Raw genomic sequence first — 22662 nt, forward strand, 5'->3', positions numbered from 1 at the left:
CAATCCTCTCACCTAAAACTATACTGTACAGTAACTCCTCGCTCAACATTGTTGGTACGTTCCTGAAAAATGCTACTTTAAGCGAAACCAAGTTAAGTGAATCCAATTTCCCCATAAGAATTAATATAAATAGGTGGCGTTAGATTCCAGGGACATTTTTTTTTGCCAGAAAGAACATTTTATTTTATATATACACACAGTATAACTTTTAAACAAACAATTTAATACTGTACACAGATATGATGATTGTGAAGCTGGTTGAGGTGGTGAAGTCAGAGGGTGGAAGAGTGGGATATTTCCCAGGGAATGCCTTACTGCTAAATGATGAACTAGCACTTGCCTGAGCCCTCAAGGGTTAATACATTGTTTTTAACGTAGCCTCACACTCTACAAAACAGCATGAATGGAGGGAGGGAAGACAGCATGGAAGAGAGAAAGAGACACAAACCATGTGTGAAAGAGAGAGACATGCATTGCCCCTTTAAGTATGCTGACCCCACTCTAAATACACAGCTTTTTTAAATAGATCAGCAAGTTGAGACAGCAGCTGCTTCCAGCAAGCTCCCTTTGTCCTAAGCCCTGTCATGTTCAACACACCACTCCACCCCTGCTCTGTGGAAATGGGGTAAAGGAGCAGGGGGGAAGGAAGGGACCCTGACATTAGCACCCCTCTTCTCCCCCTCCCCCAGCAAGCAGGAGGGTCCAGGGAGCAGCTCCAAGGCAGAGGGCAGGAGCAGCACAAGGCAGTGCGGGGAGGGACAGCTGAACTGCCCAACAAACTGATAGACTACTGGGTGGCTGCTGCACAGGGAACTTAGGGGAGTGGGGAGTTGATGGGGGGCTACCAGTCCACCCTGGTTCCAAGCCCTGACCACCTAACTCCAACATGCTGCTCTTCCTGCAAGCAGTGGACAAAGCAGGAGGCTGCCAAACAATGTTACAAGGGAGCACTGCGCAACTTTAAACGAACATGTTCCCTAACTGATAAGCAACGAAACAACGTTAACTGGGATGACTTTAAGTGAGGAGTTACTGTACTTAACACTAAATTTACAACTATAAACTAGCTAACTGCATACATGAAAAGTGAAGGCCGAGTACGCTGAAGGTGGACATGCTAGGTTTGTGTCTCAGGCTAAAGTGGTAGAGAAGAAACTGCAGTTCACCCATGCATCCGTATATAGACTCGAAGTCTGCCTTGATGAGGCATAGGGTGAATGCACAGGTTTAATGGACACTGCTAGCTAGACATCTCCAAACAAGGGATCAAGAGGCACTCCATCTCAAGTGGAGCACTCATAGGGACACTACTCAAAGAAGAAGGTCTTTATATGTGATGCATTAAGCAACCTTAACTTTAGGCAGTACTATCAGCTCTGCCAATAACATCCGACAAGTGCATTAATTAAATCCACAGTTCACAATTTACAACACATTTTTTGTTAAACACATTTGTTAAACACATTAAATTAACACATAATTTGCCACAATAGTTAATCTGTGCAGTTCAGAGGGTGCCACTGTCAATCTTGGGCTGATCAACTATTAGATCTACAGCCACTGAGATTTTAGGAAATTGCCACCTATGGTTAAGTGTCTCCTCCCCATCAAAAACCTTTTCAAATACTATTAAGTGCATGGATGAATTATCCAGTTTCCTTTTCCCTATCACCTTTATAAAAATCAGGATCAGTCAAACAATTTAGTAATTAAACTGCAGACTGATCCCAAATGCAATGGGAGTGGTCACCTATGAGTGTCTCTCTCTTAACTTCACTACTAGCTAGCCTTTACTGTTGGGATTCAGGAACTGTTTTTCCACTGTGGTGTTGTGACAGACTGACAATATCCTGGACAAACATGGAATTAAGATAAACGTTACGGAATTACCTTTCATATTAAAAATGCAACTGTGCATGTAACTATTGTGGAATTGGATATAACTTCGAGGAGACTAATGCAATCTCTGGAAAGTTTCAGGAATTTCAAAGGATTTTGAGGGACAACATGTGTGAAGTGAATTTCCTGGAAAATACCTGGGAGAAGGGAAAACCAAATCCTCCCAGAAGCTACGACCTGGGGAGAGACCCCACTGTCTACTGGAAACTCCAGTTCAAAGACCCCCAAACTGTATAAAGGATGGACTAGACTTTTCATGAGCATGCTAGTTCTGAGCTGAGGCTCTTATGAACATGTGACCATTGAAGAGTTCTGAAGGACTGCTCCTGCCAGAGCCCACGTTAGAGTTGAGGTGATCCCTGGTGAGCTTAATAGAATGTATGTAGGTTCTTTTATTGCTCTTAATATGTTTCCTTGGCAATGCTTTTATCCAAAGAATAAATAAGCTTGCATAGAAAGAGTTGTGTGGTAGCTTATCTGTGGGCAATTACACTGTCTCTGACAAGAAAGAGAGCAAGTCTGCTTAGGCAGACTGTCTTTTGCTGCAAACACAACGAAGGCAGGGAACTGTTCAGCCTGGGAATGCCCCATCACTAGGGAGAGAGAAGCTCATCTCCACCCAAGAAAGGCAAGAGCTGGAAACCTGAGAGCAGGTGCCCTCACTGGACAACTAAAGGGAAAAACAGGAGTTGTTGTCCTGAACTGACACCCTCTTGTGTCTCTTAATTGCACTGGTGCTAGGCCTGTAGTGTGCGGTTTCAGGAACTGTTGTTCCAGTTCTGTGTCAAGTCATCCTATATACAATACTCTTTCAAATACTTAATAACTGCATTAATTGAATTTACTGTCAATTTCTGCCACCTATCACCATTTCAAGTCATTGTCTCAATCTGTATACTAAAATCACATATGGGTCTAAAGTCCCTCCTGCAAAGGGTGCAGTCAAATAGCTGGGCCTCTTGTTCAATTAATTGTTTTAGGTGAAGGTCTCTGGCTGATGGGGGAGGGGAAGAGGGCTAGTAAAAGAAATATTTTAAATGCCCCCACTCCTACCTCAGAGTATACAAAACCATAGAATTCTACACTAGTATTTATCAATCAGCATACTAGGTTCTGCCTTCTGTCATCACAGTCATTTGTCACAAACAATTCCGTAGGTGCATGTATGCAATTGCTCAAGTCATCAAACTTGAATTCTTTTCATTTGATTTTTAACTCACACGATTATGTTAAATGCCTAATACTTTGTATTAAAAAATTTCACAGAGCGTAGCTACAAAGGTGTAATCCGACCTCTAACTGTACTGTATGTGTTCCATGGATTCAGGGAACAAGCCCATCCATGTTCCGTTAATACAGTCTGCGTTGAACACTGGTACACAATTTAAAAGTAGTAAATAGTTAGGACGCCATATTAAAAGTGAAAATAAAAAGTGGGGGCTGGGACAGAGAGGGCTAAACCTTCCAAAGACTGTAAGCACTGTGCTAAAAGATAGCCTGGCATATCCTGTCCTTGGAACCTGGTTCTTCTGCTAATGTCAGGACATAGCAAAGTGCTCACAAACACAGACTAATGTATTGGGAAAATCAAGTAGTCATGGACTTGGGCTTTTTGAAGACAGGAAGTAGCAAGTTCTCTTGCTTAGTCACATAGACAATACAAAGGTGGTCAGTGTATCTGAAGGGATGAATTTATCTAACATAAGCCATGACTAGATTTCTCTGAAAAATTACTATGATGCTACCAAATTATGCTCTTTCCCCAATATAGCAGATAAAAGCAGCCTCTCTTGAGAATAAATGAAGCCATTCTTGACTACAATTTTTTTTCCTACAGGGGAAATATTTCTGATGACATTCTATGCCTGCTCTTCATGGTCAGACACAGGGATAATTTATTTTCCACTCCAAAAAATATATTTATAACAAATCATTATCCTATGAAACTGAAATCCCTGACAACCTTAATTATGGTCTTGCTACCACTCTACCCTAATACCCTTTTTGTTGTCTAGCTTTTCTGTTCTATCCCTAATTGAAATTCTCAATTATAATACCACTTACAACAATAGAGAAGGTATTTAAAATATTTATACTCGTGTTTGTTAAAAAAAATTGCCCCCACCCAAAATAGACCCACAATGATCTATGAGATCACATTTAAGTAGTGTAATTTTGCTTAGACAAATGGACTATCCCAGAATTCTATTTAGTTTAGAGCTTTTCACCAAGACACCTGATATAAATAGACTAACAAGAGACCTTTCAAAACAAAAAATAAAACAAAAAACCTCAGCCAAAGTAAGTGCTACTTCCTTCTCGTTTATTGGGTAAAAGTCTGCAAAAACAAGTTTTTACACCATGCCAAACTTGGATTCTTTTCACTCGATTTTTTTCCTCACAATTGTGTTAAATGCCTAATTCTTTGTATTAAAAAATTTCACAGGATGTACAAAATTTAAATACAAAAATACATCTTGACTGTGAACAGTATATTCACAAAAAAAAAAGCAAAATCCTATTACGATTTAGCAGACTACTGAACATTTGGAAAACAAAAAGCAATCAAGCTCAAATTAAATGCAAACAACAGTTACAAACAGCTTCATAAAACTCTAATGTATCAACATAACTGATAGCTTTTCTTTCCTTCACTGTCATCCAAACTTTAATTTACACTCTGATAATTGGAATATGTGAAAGAATGACTATCACTGAAATTCATCTAATAATAAATTGTACACATTATTGCTCTTGTAGTTCCTTATAGGCTATGGGAATTTACTTTCCTTGCCAGTGTCCACTAATTACAATTCCAGTAGCACTTCAGTCATCATGTGGTGCATTCGAAAATATTATCTGGAAATCCCATTAACGTGATTGAAAATTTCAGATGTTCTTAAGTTTTAAATATAAAGAGATATGACAATAGATTTATGCTGATTGCATCTACTCTAATTTCTATTGCCCTGATTACGTAACATATTCCTTTTTCTTCCCTTCAGTATTAACCATCAAGAATCCACTTTTTTTTTGTTTAAAGACCGAGTCAAATACTGCTTAAACTTAACAAGACAGATCCTAACAGAGATTCTTTCAGATCCTCATGAGAAGTTATGAAAAATTGTTTCTATTATACAAGACATTTAATCAAAAGCCAAATTATTCTAGTGGTTTAAGGTGTGTAGTCAGCACCCTAATCTCACATTACTCTTTCTCTTTTCACTTTTGCTTTTCCAGCACATGCTGAATTGCTACTAGAGAAACCCAATTTAACATTGCCAGCTTATTACTTCATTTTGCCATAGCCTAAGCCCTTTTATAAAAAAATCTCAGAAAGAAAGTCTTTGTTAAGGTCTAGAGTTGCCAACTTTCTAAAGAACACAAAACTGAACACCCTGGCCACGTACCCTGCTCTGCCCCTGCCCCACCCCTTTTCCAAGGTCTCACCCCAGGCTCATTCCCCTCCCTCCATCGCTTGCTTTCCTCCCCCACCCTCACACACTTTCCCTGGGCTGTGGCAGGGTGCAGGGGTGTGGGAGGGGATGAGGGCTCCGGCTGGGCGTGCAGGCTCTCGGGTGGGGCCAGAAATGAGTGGTTCAGGTATGGGAGGGGGCTTTGGGATAGGGCAGGACTTTGGAGTGCGTGAGAGGGCTCCAGGCTGTGGCTGAGGGGCTCGGAGCATGGGAGGGGGCTCAGGGATGGGGCAGGTGGGTTGGGGTGCAGGCACTTTTCACAGAAGCAGACTTACTAACTAGCAAGTCAAAACAAAAAACAGCAAACAAAAAAGCAAAAACAAACAACAAAAGACAAGAACATCAAAGCACCTTACTTGTGTTTGTATTCTGTTTAGGTCCAGTAAAGGAGAGACACAAATATACATTATATTTATTATCAAGTCTAAAAAATACCTACATAAATAAATTACTATGATTTGGACACTTATATGTGCATATTTATTTGGTTTTCCTAAAGTTAAGTATTTTAGGAAAAATTGTCAGAGCAGCCACCAGCAAGAGTTGGTGGCCGCACCCTTGAGGCCACTAAAAAAATTGCTGAGAGAACCCCTGCTCTACATACTGTTTTTAAACATCTATCACTATCTCCCATTCCAGTATAAGCCACAAAACCACAGTGCAAAGTCAAAACAACAGAATTGGAACAAAATCAAATCTCCTGTCAATCTACTCTATATTTACAAAGACAACTATATGGTCTGTCCCCAATATGGATCTGAAACCTAATCTTCCACAGATTCTGATTTATACTTTGGTCAAATTTTGTCCAAAGACCTCAGACTATTCTCCTTCTCCAATGCAAACTAAATGAGGATATAACACTATTGCACACAGAGGATAAATTACAGGTAAACATGTGAGAAGTTACAATTATAGTAAAAGCGATCTTACAGTTCATGGATGGTGTAATAGGGCAGCAGGCAAAATTAAGATTTTATGAACTTTAACTGTATTCCATCTGCATGAAGAAAAATCAGAAACTCTAAGATCTCTGAAGCTACAAGCATGTATTTCTCAAACTGTGCAATATGATATATTACTTTAACTTTTCCAAGAGGTCTGGATAAGTCTCCCAAAATGCCAAAATTAAATCACCACATCTGCTCTCAAAATAGTCAAATGCCCCTGTCCTACCTGAGGATAGCAAAATAAAATAAATCAAATGTTTCTGTTGTAAATTATTTGAAAAATACAAAGTGGCAAATAAAAATTAGTAACCCTTTTTAAAATTAACAGCCCTCATATTTCCCAAATGCTTTGTTTGATGAGTATTAAACTTCACACCAAAACGTTTACCCTGGCACAAGAACAAATTTAGGGTTTCAGGCAGAATTAGAGAGTTTAGTTTTGGCTAACTGAGACAACGCATGCAGAAAGGGTAAGTAAAAATCAGGCTTTGACACAAGCCTACAGGTATGTCTGCACTACAGCAGCTCAGCTACAGTGCCACCGCTGTGTTACTGTAGCATAGATAGGTCAGAGGAATAATTCTTCTGACAATCTAGCTGCCTCTACGCTGGGGGCTAGATTGACCGAACTACATCACACAAGGCATGACATTTTCACAGTCCTGATTGACATAGCTAGGTCGATCTAAGTTTTAGTTGCAGGTCAGCTGAAAGAACAACTAAAGGGACTGATCCTGTAGACACTACAGTTTGTTGTTTTAAACACCAGGAGCACTAAAGTTAGTGGTATAAGGGCTTATCTACACTAGAAAATTGTAGTGTTTTAACTACACCGGTATAGTTAAAGCAGTACAACCATCTCGAGTGTGGATGCAGTCAGTGGCGTAGCCAGGTGGAAAACACAGGGGGAGAGGAGATAAAAGAAGGGGCCACCCCCTGGTCCTCACCAGGTCTTCAGCAGCACTTTGGCGTCGGGTCCTTCACTCGCTCCGGTCTTCGGCACTGAAGGACCGTCACCACAATGCCGCCGAAGACCGGAGCGAGTGAAGGACCTGACGCCGAAGTGCTGCTGAAGACCCAGAATACCGCCGGCTGAGTACCAGGGGGTGGCGCCTTTTTTAATCTCCGCACCCACTGACCCACCGCCGAAGACCCGGAGCGCCGCCAGGTGAGTAAAAATTTAAAAGGCGCCAAAGAATTAAAAAGGCACCACTTCTGCTCAGTGGGGGAGCGGCCACTGCCCCGCTCCCCCGTAGCTAGACTACTGGATGCAGTTATAAAGGCACTTTATACTTGTACAGCTATTCCTGTATGGGAAGGGGGATAACATTACCAGCATAAATGTCACCTTTGTAACAGTATAATTGTGTACACAATAAACAAGGGCTTTTACCAGTATAACTGTATTGGTAAAAAAGTCATGTGTGTAACCAAAGTAGTTAGACTAGTAAAAAAAATTAAGTGTAAACCCAGACAAAGATTTTACAGGATTGGTAACTAACAAAACTAACACCAATTTGGAGAATGTACAATCTAAAGTGTACTAATTCCAACAAGCCTTGGTGAAAGATACCAAGGTTCAAGTTTCCAAAAACAATTGAAGATTTAGAAAATTCCAGCACTTTTAAAAACAGGGGGATTCAAAATTTTAGAGAAGGGGTTTTAGGTAAGATTTTTCTCCAGTAATCATTCCTCTCTCTTCCCCAGCCCTGAAAGTTTCCTTGCCCTCTCTATCCTTTCTCCAAGGACCCTTTTTTTTTTTTGTAAACCAGCCATGTGTTTTTTCTGTTTACTGTTTTTCTGTTTTCTGTTTACGATCCCCTCTCTCTCAAATGCCTCCAAAGAGGTTGAAATGCCAATCATGATTCTGAAAGACCCAGCCTACCCTTTGCTCCATATACCGGCAGCCTGGCAGCAGTAAGGACCAGTTCAACCATAGACTGAGCAAGTGCAGAATGGTGGTGGAATGTGCCTTTGGACGTTTAAATTTTTTTTTTTTTTTTGTCCAAAGCACAGAGGTTCTAAAATGTCTCAAAAATAATTTCTTAACCAGTTTGTTAACACAGGCAAAACAAAGCATTTCCCCTTAATCTTGTTCTCGGAAATGGGAAAATCATTTTTGCTGAAACTTTCCAGAAGAATTCAGTCCAAGGCAGACACCTGGCATACGGAATAGTTAAAGTGTGGCAAAATTATAAGCAACTGAAAATAGGACTTAGAAGAGGAAGAGTCAGGCAACCTTAACTGGAGGTATTGCTATCATAATAAAGAAAAGATGATAAAGCTGTTTGGAAAACAAACAAAAATTCCACAAACATTTGTCAAGCACAAAACAATATTTTTTCCGGTTTTTTCTTTCCTGGAAAATGGGGAAAATGTACCTACAATTTTCTTTGATAACATATTCCTTGATTTTTACGGTTTTTAAAAACCAAAATGTTTCCAAGAATTGCTAAACTAGAAATACTGGCCTAGTTAATTAAATGAAATTAACTTCTTGGTTCAACATTTCTAAGTGAACCTCTTGCTGGCAAACAAGGTCTATAAAGGTGAACGTCCTCTCACCAAGGATAACCAACTCCTGGGTACTTTTGACTTGATTGGAATCCCTCCTGCTCCTCGTGGTGTCCCACAGATCAAAGTTACCTTTGAGATACCATACCAAACTGTCCCCTCCACTGCATTTTCTCCCCCATAAAGTCCACCCCCACCACCAACCACCATATGTTGAATGAATAAAGAGGCTTTTCTCCTCAATCCGGTAAGTTTTATTATGCACACAAAAACACACAGACCACAAAGAAAAGTAAGATAACATGGGGCAAAAGGGCTGATAACACTGGGGGAGGGGGGTGGGGGGGAGACAAGAAGAGCTTGCTTACAGATGCTCTGCAATAACAATCAAAGGTGTGGGAATTGGCACCTTCTGGTCCTTGTACCCTCCCCTGGTGTTGAGTGCAAAGGATTTCCCCCCACCTCACAGAATGTTTGAGGGAGGAGACTGTAGAACTGGGTGATGATGGCAGCAGGTTTAGCATAGTCTGCAGAGGAAATAGTATCCAGCTGCCTTTCTTGAACCTCATCCAGACGCCGCAACATGTCTGACTGCTCCTATATAATCCGCAGCATCTCTTCCTGCGTGGCACGCTCTTGTTCCCTGCATGCTCTCCTGTCCTTCCTATCCATGTCCAGGTTCTCAGACCTACCTTGCTGATATATGCAAAGTGGACATCCAATATGGAAATACGTGGCGAATTAGTGAGATATAACTGTATTACACAGCCACCATTGTGTTGTTGTTGGCACATTCATTAAGTAAGTTCCTCCATTCAGTCACTTAAAATACTCTAATCGGGTGCCTTAAAGTTAGGCATCTTAACCCATATTTATTAGGGTATGTCTACACTACAAGTGCTACCATGACAGAGATGCACCAGTGCAAGAGTTCTTCCATCAGTCTAGCTGTATCTACAGTGGAAGCTAGGTTGACATACATTTTAGGTGTACACCATTTTATAGGAAGCTAAACGTATAATTTAGGTGCCTAGAAAAGGAATTTAATGTGCTGGGAAACCCTGTGAAAAAGCAGAAACAGACTTCTATTTTCTAAAATATGAATAACCATCTTAACTCTTCATGATAGAGAATCATTGTGTTTGAACAATTCACAAAGTACAGACTATTTACTAATAAATGACTCACTTCTATAACATGTTTTTGATCAAATTAAGCTACACAGATGTGAATGAACAATGCCATCACAATGGTGCATTTTCTATAAAATGTAATTAGTGTACAAAAGATGACACTAAACAACATTCTCACTTACTTATGAACTGGCAGTGATTATTTACACCTTCATTACATGAGGCCAAGTTGCTTCTAGTGGAAGAACACACAAAGAATTTAAACAAAGCGACTCAGAAGAATAACGAAAGAGCTTACCCTGGAATGTAATCCAGTAATCATAAATCACTCATGTTTAAAAGTTTTTTTTTTAATTATTCTTTCACATGTACTATTTAGTTTGCTATTTAAAGTAAATAAAATTGTACCATTTTAAAATCTGCACAAGATTTTTAAAAATCTGCAAGGGGTAAAAGATGGTGCTATACGTCTATTGATTAATCACTACACAAGTTTTGATACTCTATCCAAATTCTAGAAATACTTTAACTCAAGTGTGTTATTTAGTTCTTGCAAATTTAATAGACTTAATATACTTTTGCCATACTACGTTTTAATCTTGTAAGAAATTAGTGATCAAGGAAAAAAGCATTCAGTGCTGCCAATTCTCACATCTTTATCAAGAGTGTAACGATTTTTCGTGCATTTCTTAAAGCACGACCTCTAGAAACTTATGATTAGGTAAGAATGTCAGCTTTCATTAAAAAAAAATCTAGGCCTTGATTGTGGAGAAAAAACTTGAAAATATAACTGGAAAGCACCGTGAAGGCTCAAAAACCAGAAGGCAAATACAACAAATCTGTTGCTTATTTTTTGTTGTTGATTTTAAAATGTAATGATTTTAAACCAATCTCAATTTTAGGAAGAATGAATATTTTCAAACATTCTGGGTTAGAAATACTCAAATATATACTGGAAAAATATAGTTCACATGAATATCATATCCCTATTTAATAGGTAACAAACAGAAATGAGACTTTTAAAACGTAATTCACTGATACACACACCTTTTCACTGGCAAATCAACTTTTACTACTATTAGTTTTTTGTTGCTGTGTTGTTGTCCAGTTTAAAAAAAACTACAATTACTGAAACAGTCTGAAGAACTGAACTTGAACTGAAACATGTTCTCCGATCTCATCATACTGACATTCAGGCAAATGCATTAACAATCACTAGGGTCTCACAACAAAAGTTGGTAGTAAAGACAAACTTATTTACCATATTAATTAAATGGTCTATTTAACATGGAATATCAATTCTCTAATCACATCTCATTTGAACTTCTTATTTCAATTAAGAACTCTAAAGTCTACCAACAGAGATCCTACTGTTCTAGGATCATTAACAACATTTTCATTATCTGTCAATCTAGGGAGTAAAAGGCAGAAACTGCAAGCACTCTCAGGAGTAGGCCTCTACCCCCACTTAACAGATGATTAGGGAGTAAGCAGCAGTTGTTCTCATTAGTTGCTTAGCAATGAAAATCTTCCTATTTAACAAGAAATGAAACAAAGCAAGAGAGGGGTTTCCATGCAATAAATGGATAGTCTTTCATCCACTCAAGGGTAATCTGTCCCCCATTAAATCTAATTAATCTAGGTTAGGACATTGATGGGGTAACTCGAGGAGGAGGAGGAAAGAAAAGATATATACACAATGTAGAACATATTATGTATACACACACATATGCATACATATATAACACCTCATAGAGCACAGAACGCTCTGCATAGTTATATATGCAACTGTGATTGTTTTCATTATATGTATATTTGAAAAGAAATTAAGGGAAATGTAAAACAGTTTTAACTTCAAATATATTATTTTCCACTCTTATTGTTGCTTACCCTTAATGACTTATATTTATTCTAAGAGTCTACACAGTACACACAAACTAGAAAATAGATTAGGAATTTAAAATGAAAAAAAACTGCAATCTGAAATATGTTAGTGATTTACACAAGCATAACCCAATAGTTTATAATTAGTAGTGAACTTTTACAATAGCTTTCCCTTCAGTAGTTTAGGTATAATGCATAATGGAAATTAAAATAAAATGATGGCAAAAATTATTCCTGGATATTTACAGCTTTTACACAAAATCAGTCCTTATAAAAACATTCTTCAGTCTTTATGATCATAATAAGGATTAAATTATAGTTAAAGGACAACAGTATAATATAGGGTATGCCCTAATTCTAAGAAGTCCAGCAGGTCTCACCCTTGCCATCTGATCCATGAGGGACTCCTCCTGCATCTCCAATGGGGACAAAGGACTCTATATGGACAAAGTTTCAGAACACTACAAAAGTCAATGGGTAGCTACACAGATCAGATTGCTGGATCAGGACCTTAGTTTGTAACATAGGTCTGGATACCTTAAAGTCACCATTTTAAACAAGTAAATAGTTTTAGTTGTAAATAATACCCCGCCCCTTCCCCGCCCATATATATTTAAGGGCATCACCTGTTATATAGTTACATTTGCCAAAAATATCATCCTCTTATACACCAGATGACCGTTCATATGCTCAAACGTAATTTATTTATCCAGCTAAACTGTTATACTAAAAATGCAGCTATTCTTCTGAAATCATCACCAATTTGTAATTAAGTATTGTACCAAATCTTACCTATATATTCACAAACGAAGACTACAAAAAAAGGAGTAACAAGGTCATTTATTCCCTGAACATATCCACTGGCTGGATGACGTATTGCCCAGATAAACAAAATGCGTTCAAAAATCTGAAAGAGAGTTAAAGAAACTGTGAAGCAAGGAATTTATCAAATTTATCACATTTTAAACACGATACTTGAAAAGCATGAAGGACAAATTTAATATCATAGACAATAACTAGTACTAAAAGTATGCATACGGAAGCATAAATGAACACTGGTATTCATAGTTAACTGTCAACGTTAATTAAGTCTCTCAGTTATTTAGAGAAAGGAATTTCAGGATATTCGCACATGTTAAAACCAACCTTGTATATAATTCAGTTATATTAGTAACTGGAAAAAAAAAGAAAGGAAAAAACACAACTTTTATGACTGGAGCTTTTAAAATAAAAGTAAGATTTTTTTTCCCCCCCTTTTGGAATTTTACATCGCCTTTCCACATCGCCCCAATCCCTCTCAAAGATAAATATATTACTAAGAACCATACTTTGTACTTTTCAAAACAACAAAAGGTCTATTCAGACTTCTGTGATAGGTCACTGCAGATTTTTGCAATAATTCATCCCCAAGAAACCTATAGTTAAGCTTGTCTAGCACTGCCTGGCACCCTTCCAGAATACGTATGGTAGCTAAACTTAAATCTCTGAAAACTAGGAAATGTAAAGTCAAGGCAATGTCTCCCACATCACCCCCCACCTTAACTCTGCCCTCTTTGAGCAATGTCCTAACAACTGCTTGTGAGAGACCACAGGACTGTACCCTTTCTGAGCACGTTGAAGACAGAAGAGAGCATGAAGAAGAACAGTGTGAGGAAAACTTAAACCTTTTCTTGACTAGGATATAATTTGAGTTTAGGTAGAGTTTTGCAAAAACAGGCAAGATAAGCCCGACCTACACTCAACCACTTCACCTACTTCAGACAAACCCCCTAAGACTTGCCAGATGTTCATTGTTGTCCTAAGGATTTCGTTTGCTTAAGTACCAGCTGACACTGTACATCCTTGTAACGTATGCCAAGAAAATACCAGAGCTGCAATGAGCGCATAGAGGGTGTAGAGAAACATGTGCATGCCAACGTGGACGAGAAGTTCTGATGGGCAACAAAAATAAACAACAGCACATTAGAATGGGTTAACTCACACTTATATCCCCTCTATCTTTATGGCACACCAAGTAAAATGTCTGCCTCTAGGGATGAAAGAGGAAGCAGTTTTAGCAGCCCTGAAACTCTAAGATTTTAAAAACATTCCTAAATTTTAAAATCAAGATGGCCATTGTGATCATAAGACTCTGATCTCCTGCATAAATCAAGCCATAAAATAGTGAGGGTAGGGGGATTCTTCTAGTTGCATCTGCACCTCTGCCCAGATGGCAATGTGAACTCTGGCAACTTGCTACAACTAATGCCAGAATCAATACTGCCACATCTAGCATTGTGAGGATTACTGAGAGCACATAAAGAGGAATGATGGCTGAAAATTTTATTGGACAACACAGCACAAAAATGCAGAGTGTCAGATTTTGTTAGGTGAGGTTTGGCTTTGTCCCATTGCTTATTGCTAGTTCCAGGGGGCAGAGTTAAGGTTACGTGGAGGTGTGATGGAGGAAGGCATCAGTTTCGCTCTGTTTCATAGTTTTCAGAGGTTTACATTTAGCCCCTTACTCATTCTGGAAGGGCACAAGCAGCTCTAAGCATTAGCTCTGGGAGTTGTTAACTTTTCCATTCAGCTCAATGAGTGTTCTCATCCCTCCATACCCAATCTCAGAGCTTGCATGCCTGTGCTATGCACTGAGTATATCCATTTTAAGCTCCCCACCCGAACATGCCTGTTCCCAGTGCCCAGCCCACACCTAGTGCTTCCCAGCAGGAACTGACTGAGCTTCTCCCAGTAGATAACCAATTCACCTGGCTTGGACCCCTACACTTGTACTCGCCTCTTTGATGTCATTTTCTACTTGGCAGTTAGACCCTCCCATATCAGCCCAGCCATCCAAGTCACCATACTGGGATCATATCCTGGCCACATTACTGCCCTCAAACTTTCCTAGGATAGGACTTGGGAAGATTACATAGAGGGTATACCTGTGGTGTTGTGAGCTTTCCCAAAATTGCACACACCATTCAAAACAATTCCCTTGTAGCCCACACACCTAGCAATTGGTGGGTTGATAGGACTAATGTGCACATCACACAAATCTCTAGAGGAAAAGATTCCAACTTATGGTCCTTGGCCACCATGTGAATACATTATTCAGTAGGTCACTCACAAAAGGAGTTCCTTAGGAAACAATAGCTCTCAGAGTTACACACTGTCTGTAATCAGGGGTCCTAAAGCCTTTATAATGTAATAATCTTTGAAATATTTTGAAACTGGTCCTTGAATATTGAATAGCCGAGCTCAGGGACGGTTCAGTAATATAAATTTTATGAAGGTCAGAGCCTTAGTATTTTCCTTGCCTGTATTAAAAAAAGTGAGAAAATGTTTCAGATTTTTATTAGCAGCTCATTGTATGGGGTTGCATCTCAAGAACCATTTGATCAAGTGACCCCAAACATTCCCCACAAACTCTACCTGAGGCCACATTTACACTATGGGTACTACCACGGCACAGCTGCACCACTGCAACTATGACAGGTTTCAGAGTAACAGCTGTGTTAGTCAGTATTTGCAAAAAGAAAAGGAGTACTTATGCATCCGATGAAGTGAGCTGTAGCTCACGAAACCTTATGCTCTCATAAATTGGTTAGTCTCTAAGGTGCCACAAGTACTCCTTTTCTTCTCACTGCAACTATACTGCTATATTGTCCATAACATAGACAATCCTGACCTCAACAGAAGGGTTGTTTTTTTTCCTGTCCTTGCAATTAATCCACCTCCCGCAGCAGCTAGGTCAACAGAAGAATTCTTCTGTAGATCTCACTATGTCTACACTGGGGATTAGGTCAGTTTAGCTACAGCCCTCCAGGGTGAGAATTTTTCACACCATTGAGTGACAAGGTTAGGTTGATCTAAATTTTAAGTGTACACCAGGCCTAAGCCTCTGTTACAACATGATAAGTTTCAAGATGATTGCCCCTATGGATGTGGGTTTTAGATCATTTTGAAAGTAAAAATCAGATCGTTATCGGGGGGCTATATCTCAATAACCCCCCACTTACCCCATCTCTGACCCTGATGAGGAACTGCAACTGCCAAAACAACCTAGGGATATGGATTTTAAAGTGCTTAAAAATATTGGCTCAAACAAAGTTCCGCCCTTGAAGCAAAACTTCCAAAATAGAGACCTCTGCAGCCTCAGTCTAACCTGAAGTAGAATGCAGGTGTAGAGTAGTAATTTGCACAGCAGACACAAATCTGCCAAGGGCAAGACTTGGATTCACAGGTCCTTGGATGGTACTTGGTTTCAATATCTACAAAACATTGCTCTGAGGCATCCACTGACTGACATCAGGAAAGCCTCTATATACTCTTGCTGGCCACAGAGCAGCAGTCTCACAGTATATGCACAAGACACTTTCTCTAGTGCAGACCCTAGGTGTTTAACTATTTATAGATGCAATTCAATCCCTTAAGAACAATATAAACAGCGTTTGCTGGGTGCCGGACGCTAGCCAAAATCAAACTTGTTCAGGCAATATCAGTCTGTATGTCTTTGGGAGGAGGAATAAACGTAGACCAAAAAAGGTACAAAAATGGAGGAAACAGCTCAGATAAAATGCTCAAATGACTCCATATTTGCACTACCAACACTGCCTCAGCAATGCACAGCAATTTAATACACTGTGAGCATACATGTGAATTTTAGAGCACTTAGAAAGCTCAAAACCTTAACAGCTGACATTTCAAATTAACTATTGTGTGACAAGGGCTGCCCCATAATTAAGCATATTAAGTGGAAGACAGAACTACATCCTACATCTGGCTGGATGCATATGGATAATATGAGAACCAAACCAAGTCATCTGAGTTTTGAAAATAATTTTTTTTCCGTTTTCATAAAACTTGATTTACTGATTTCATCCAGAAGCAGAAGTACCCAAAATGCTACTAGAAAGGCTATTTGATGTAAGTTTCTACTATAGTACTAATTGTGACCCTAAGAACCCCTAAAGGTTCACTGTTCTATAACAACTTCTACCATACCTAGCACATTGCTGTCATAATATTTATCTGTAAAGAATATTATGTGACATCTTCATAATTATTGCATTCTGTATGTACAGATGATATTTAAGAAGTTGTGTATATGTACTAAACATATGTTTTAAAACCTGAATCCCAGACAGAGCTAACAAACAGGTTTCTTCCAGACAAGAGATAAAATATGTACCTCTGTCAAATGTAAATTAATCATCATAAGACATCACAGAAGCCAATTTCCACATGACAACATGAGGATGTGAAATCAACATGAAGTCACCAGGCACTAGAGAAAACACTTTAGGGATTTTTACTGACTCTGGGGATGAAAACAATGACTTTGGGGGAATACAAGAGGAAGGCAAAAGGACATCTTTATCCATCACTGAGGGAGCAAAAAGGACAGGGCCTTTTACATCCAACAACAGTCGATCCCAGCCATGTGGGCTGGTGATGCTAGCACAGCAATTCTCAAACTGTGGGTCAGGATCCCAACGTGCATCATGAAGCCCGAGCTCCACCCCCACCTGGGGCAGCAGGGCTCGGGCTCCAGCCCTCCCCCTGGGCTCATAAAATAATTTTGTTGTCAGAAGGCGGTCACGGTGCAATGAAGTTTGAGAATCCCTGTGCCGGCAGATTGCTTTAGGTGAGAAGCTACTTTAGACAAGGATTTTAGCCTCTTAAAGCTGAATTTAGACTCTAAGAAGCCTGTTGTACTTTTCGTTTTACATGTAACCATTTCTCTTTCCATTATCCTTAATCGGTATCTCTTACATCTTTACCTTTAACAACACTTATGATTGTTTCACTATAAATATATCTCCATAGTGTAGTGTTATAAAGGACCCAAACCTGAGTTGCACCAATCAAGCTGTACGTACACTGTTTTCTTGGGAACAGCAGACCTGGTAATTACTGTGACTGTCCAGTGACAAAGGCTGAATATTACAGGAGGATGCTTTCAGATGCGCTTGGAGATTGGCATGCACTTATTGTTAACCTGCAATACAAAGTAAGGGCTGGCAAAGCTCTGAGGAGATTGTTTGGGTGGCTAAAGACTGGCAGTATCAGGGAACAGACATGCAGTTAAGCACCAGCAAATCTCTCCTTCATTGAGACAAGAGGGTGAACAAGGTGACTCAGAGTCCTGGGCACCCCAAGACAAAGCATCGCACTAGTCACCACGGAATCCGTTCTCACAGTACTGATTAACCACATGGGAAATTTCCAGCTTGATTCCTAAACTAACAACAATCAAACTTTGGGATGCTGATCTGAAATTAAACATTGAACTTTGTGAGATCTGCCCATTATCTGCCTATTTTTCCCTTGATATAAGTTAATGCATTAGTATTAAAGAGAACTATATGTATGTATCTAAAGGAGAATATTCAATCATCTTAAACATTACAGCAAGGAAATTCAAAGTTAATCACATTAAAGGAATTCAGGCCTTGAATAATTTTCAATAGGTTTTCATCATATATAGTTTCTTTTTATATTAACTAGAATTAAAAAGAAAGAGCAAAAAAGTAAAATAAAATAAATAAATAAAAATAAAAAAATCTTGCCCCATAAAGTCCAAAGTTCCTCTGAACTACATTTTTTCATATAATCTGCACATACATGATAGACTCAAGTGTCTGAAGGAGCTTTTACAATCAAAAGCTGTCAAAACATAATTAAATATTTAACACAGACAATAAATCACAGAAAGAATAGCCACCATGACTAAGAAAATTCACTTAAACCACGCCTATAACAGTTATTAAACCCTCAAATATAATGCTAATTATGAATACGTTGACCGACAATTGTCCTACAGTTAGGAGCGAGAGTATAGTCTTGCTCCCTTTCTTATGGGCCTTGGTTGATTCTCTACTCCTCCATCCCTGGATTTTCTATTTTAGTTCCCACTTTAGTCAGCAGAACCGTCACATGACAATTTCTGGTAAAAGTAAATACATAAAACTCATGAGAAAGGAGCAAATATTCCTTGTTTACTTCCACTCAGTGCCAAGGAGGTAACTTTTCCTTAATCCATAGCCTTTGACTGCGGAAATACAAATACGGACAAATAAAATCCACCATTAACAGATCCCATGGGAAGTCAGCTTGGGGGCAGAAACTCAGCCAGCAGGAACAGATACAAAAGCAACTGCAACATTCACTTTTGGAGACAGACAATGTGATTGTAACCCACACACCTTCTGGGTGTGGTGTTCTGTCCCATCTACTGCCACTGAGACCACTTAAAGAAAAGGAGTACTTGTGGCACTTTAGAGACTAACCAATTTATTTGAGCATAAGCTTTCGTGAGCTACAGCTCACTTCATCGGATGCATAAAGTGGAATATACAGTGAGGATGTTTTTATACACACAGACCATGAAAAAATGGGTGTTTATCACTACAAAAGGTTTTCTCTCCCCCCACAAACCCACTCTCCTGCTGGTAATAGCTTATCTAAAGTGATCACTCTCCTTACAATGTGTATGATAATCAAGGTGGGCCATTTCCAGCACAAATCCAGGGTTTAACAAGAACGTCTGAGGAACAGTGGGGGGGGGGGGGAAGAGGAGGGGAGGAATAAACAAGGGGAAATAGGTTACTTTTTATAATGACTCAACCACTCCCAGTCTCTATTTAAGCCTAAATTAATTATATCAAATTTGCAAATTAATTCCAATTCAGCAGTCTCTCGTTGGAGTCTGTTTCTGAAGTTTTTCTGTTGTAATATCACAACTTTCATGTCTGTAATCGCGTGACCAGAGAGATTGAAGTGTTCTCCGACTGGTTTATGAATGTTATAATTCTTGACATCTGATTTGTGTCCATTTATTCTTTTATGTAGAGACTATCCAGTTTGACCAATGTACATGGCAAAGGGGCATTGGTGGCACATGATGGCATATATCACATTGGTGGATGTGCAGGTGAACAAGCCTCTGATAGTGTGGCTGATGTTATTACGCCCTGTGATGGCGTCCCCTGAATAGATATATAGGCACAGTTGGCAACGGGCTTTGTTGCAAGGATAGGTTTCTGGGTTAGTGGTTCTGTTGTGTGGTGTGTGGCTGCTGGTGAGTATTTGCTTCAGGTTGGGGGGCTGTCTGTAGGCAAGGACTGGCCTGTCTCCCAAGATTTGTGAGAGTGATGGGTTGTCCTTCAGGATAGGTTGTAGATCCTTGATAATGTGTTGGAGGGGTTTTAGTTGGGGGTTGAAGATGACGGCTAGTGGCATTCTGTTATTTTCTTTGTTAGGCCTGTTCTGTAGTAGGTGACTTCTGGGTACTCTTCTGGCTCTGTCAATCTGTTTCTTCACTTCCGCAGGTGTGTATCGTAGTTGTGAGAATGCTTGATAGAGATCTTGTAGGTGTTTGTCTCTGTCTGAGGGGTTGGAGCAAATGCAGTTGTATCGCAGAGCTTTGCTGTAGACAATGGATTGTGTGGTGTGGTCAGGGTGAAAGCTGGAGGCATGTAGGTAGGAATAGCGGTCAGTAGGTTTCCGGTATAGGGTGGTGTTCATGTGACCATTGCTTATTAGCACTGTAGTGTCCAGGAAGTGGATCTCTTGTGTGGACTGGTCCAGGCTGAGGTTGATGGTGGGATGGAAATTGTTGAAATCATGGTGGAATTCCTCAAGAGCTTCTTTTCCATGGGTCCAGATGATGAAGATGTCATCAATATAGCGCAAGTAGAGTAGGGGCGTCAGGGGACAAGACTGAGGAAGCGTTGTTCTAAGTCAGCCATAAAAATGTTGGCATACTGTGGGGCCATGTGAGTACCCATAGCAGTGCCGCTGATTTGAAGGTATACATTGTCCCCAAATGTGAAATAGTTATGGGTGAGGACAAAGTCACAAAGTTCAGCCACCAGGTTAGCCGTGACATTATCGGGGATAGTGTTCTTGACAGCTTGTAGTCCATCTTTGTGTGGAATGTTGGTGTAGAGGGCTTCTACATCCCTAGTGGCCAGGATGGTGTTTTCAGGAAGATCACCGATGGATTGTAGTTTCCTCAGGAAGTCAGTGGTGTCTCGAAGGTAGCTGGGAGTGCTGGTAGCATAGGGCCTGAGGAGGGAGACTACATAGCCAGACAATCCTGCTGTCAGGGTGCCAATGCCTGAGATGATAGGGCGCCCAGGATTTCCAGATTTATGGATCATGGGTAGTAGATCGTGGGTAGTAGATAGAATATCCCAGGTCGGGGTTCCAGGGGTGTGTCTGTGCGGATTTGTTCTTGTGCTTTTTCAGGGAGGTTTTTGAGCAAATGCTGTAGTTTCTTTTGGTAACATTCCACACAAAGATGGACTTTCACCCACTTTTAAGTTATATGTTTAATAGCCAAATCATTCTCTCTCCTTTTCATGTTATCCCAAGCTTCAAGTAGCTGATGTTTACACATGCTTGCAGGCATATAACGTGAGATACTGTACGTTTGTTAGTTTGCTCTTCAACTATCATTACCACAGGGGAAATATCAAGGGGGAGGGGACTTCCCCAGAAGTCCTTCTACCTGGTCAAAGAATTACTATTTTCTGGCAAAAAACCATGTTACTGAAAAATTTCCAGCCAGTTCTAGTAAACCCTCTTTTACATGGCTTAAAGAATTTCACACACCATCAACAAACAGTGAAAATGCCTATCCATCAAGTGCTGCCAAATACGCAAAGTTAAACACAAAATCAGAAAAAAAAATGCCTAGTCTCTTCCTGCTCTAGTAACCTCATGGGCTACTTGTAACAATAGTTGGTACAAAATCTGCAAATAGAAATGTGAATTTCAGGTGTATGGTGTCCCTCCATTTTTGTTGCAAATAGTAAGTTTAGTGTAAAAAAGAAGACTCTATAAAAGCAAAAGAAAAACACAAATGGCTGAAAGAGTTTAAGTAATTAGAAAATGTAAACAAAGATTTTCTAAATAAAAGAATAGACTGAAACAAGGTAAGCTACATAAGGTAATATCCTTTTGAGCCACATGCCCGGAAAGGGTTAAACAACCTGCAGGATAAATGACTCACATTCAACCCTTAAAGACATATGGGGAAATAATGTTTGTGTTCTTGTATATACATATATATGGGTAGTGATCAACAATGTAATCAACAGTCGCTGTCTATGCTGAATTCTGTTAATTCAGAGATCAAAAGAACATCCTAGCATTTAAATGAATTGCAAACATGGGATATCACTGTATTAATCTCTCTTTGAAATGTAAAGCAAATCATCTGTGAATGGTGGAGAAACAGGCAATTGTCTTATGTTAATTTGTATAGCTAAGTACCGGTAATGGACCTACTTCAAAGTTGCCCTAATTACCTATTGTTCCCCAGGTACTCCAACTTGTCAAAGAAGGCTTGAAATTTTATACAAGATCCTTTGGCCCCAATCCTTATCATCTCAGATGTGCTTGAGGCTTCATACATGGGAAGCTTAAGCCATAAGGATTGAGATCCCTGTCCTAAACTGGAACACCCCAGAATAAAATTGACTACAACCTATGGACTAAATTCTAAAAGAACTCTTTGCAACTACAAAGCTTGCCATCTCTGCTATGTATCGGAACCTCAAGAATTGAACTCACGTCTGTATGTATATTGATCTTTTAACCTATAGTTTTCTTTTTTGATAAATTTTAGTTTAGTTATTAAGAATTGGCTTTAAGCATGTATTTGGATCTGGGAGGCAATGTGTCTGATCCGTTGGGACTGGTAGAACTTTTTTGTATGATGAAATAAGATGTTCCTGAATCTTCATCACGTCTGACTTGGGTAACTAGGTGGAGGCCTGAGTCTGGGTTACTTCAAGGGAAGTGTGTTTTGGA

The 22662-nt window shown here is 39.5% G+C and overlaps 1 protein-coding gene across 6 annotated transcripts in view; it reads right to left on the reverse strand.

Moving 5' to 3' along the window:
• Window positions 1-22662, reverse strand: part of TBC1D22A (TBC1 domain family member 22A) — a 467234-nt gene that overhangs the window by 330135 nt on the left and 114437 nt on the right. For all 6 annotated transcript variants that reach the window (XM_077834882.1, XM_077834908.1, XM_077834891.1 and 3 more), the window contains one exon: window positions 12649-12763. In XM_077834882.1, the coding sequence (XP_077691008.1) occupies window positions 12649-12763 (115 nt within the window). The remainder of the gene's footprint in view (window positions 1-12648; window positions 12764-22662) is intronic.

Source organism: Eretmochelys imbricata, chromosome 1 (assembly GCF_965152235.1).
Source record: "Eretmochelys imbricata isolate rEreImb1 chromosome 1, rEreImb1.hap1, whole genome shotgun sequence".
In the NCBI taxonomy this organism is placed as follows: domain Eukaryota; kingdom Metazoa; phylum Chordata; order Testudines; family Cheloniidae; genus Eretmochelys; species Eretmochelys imbricata.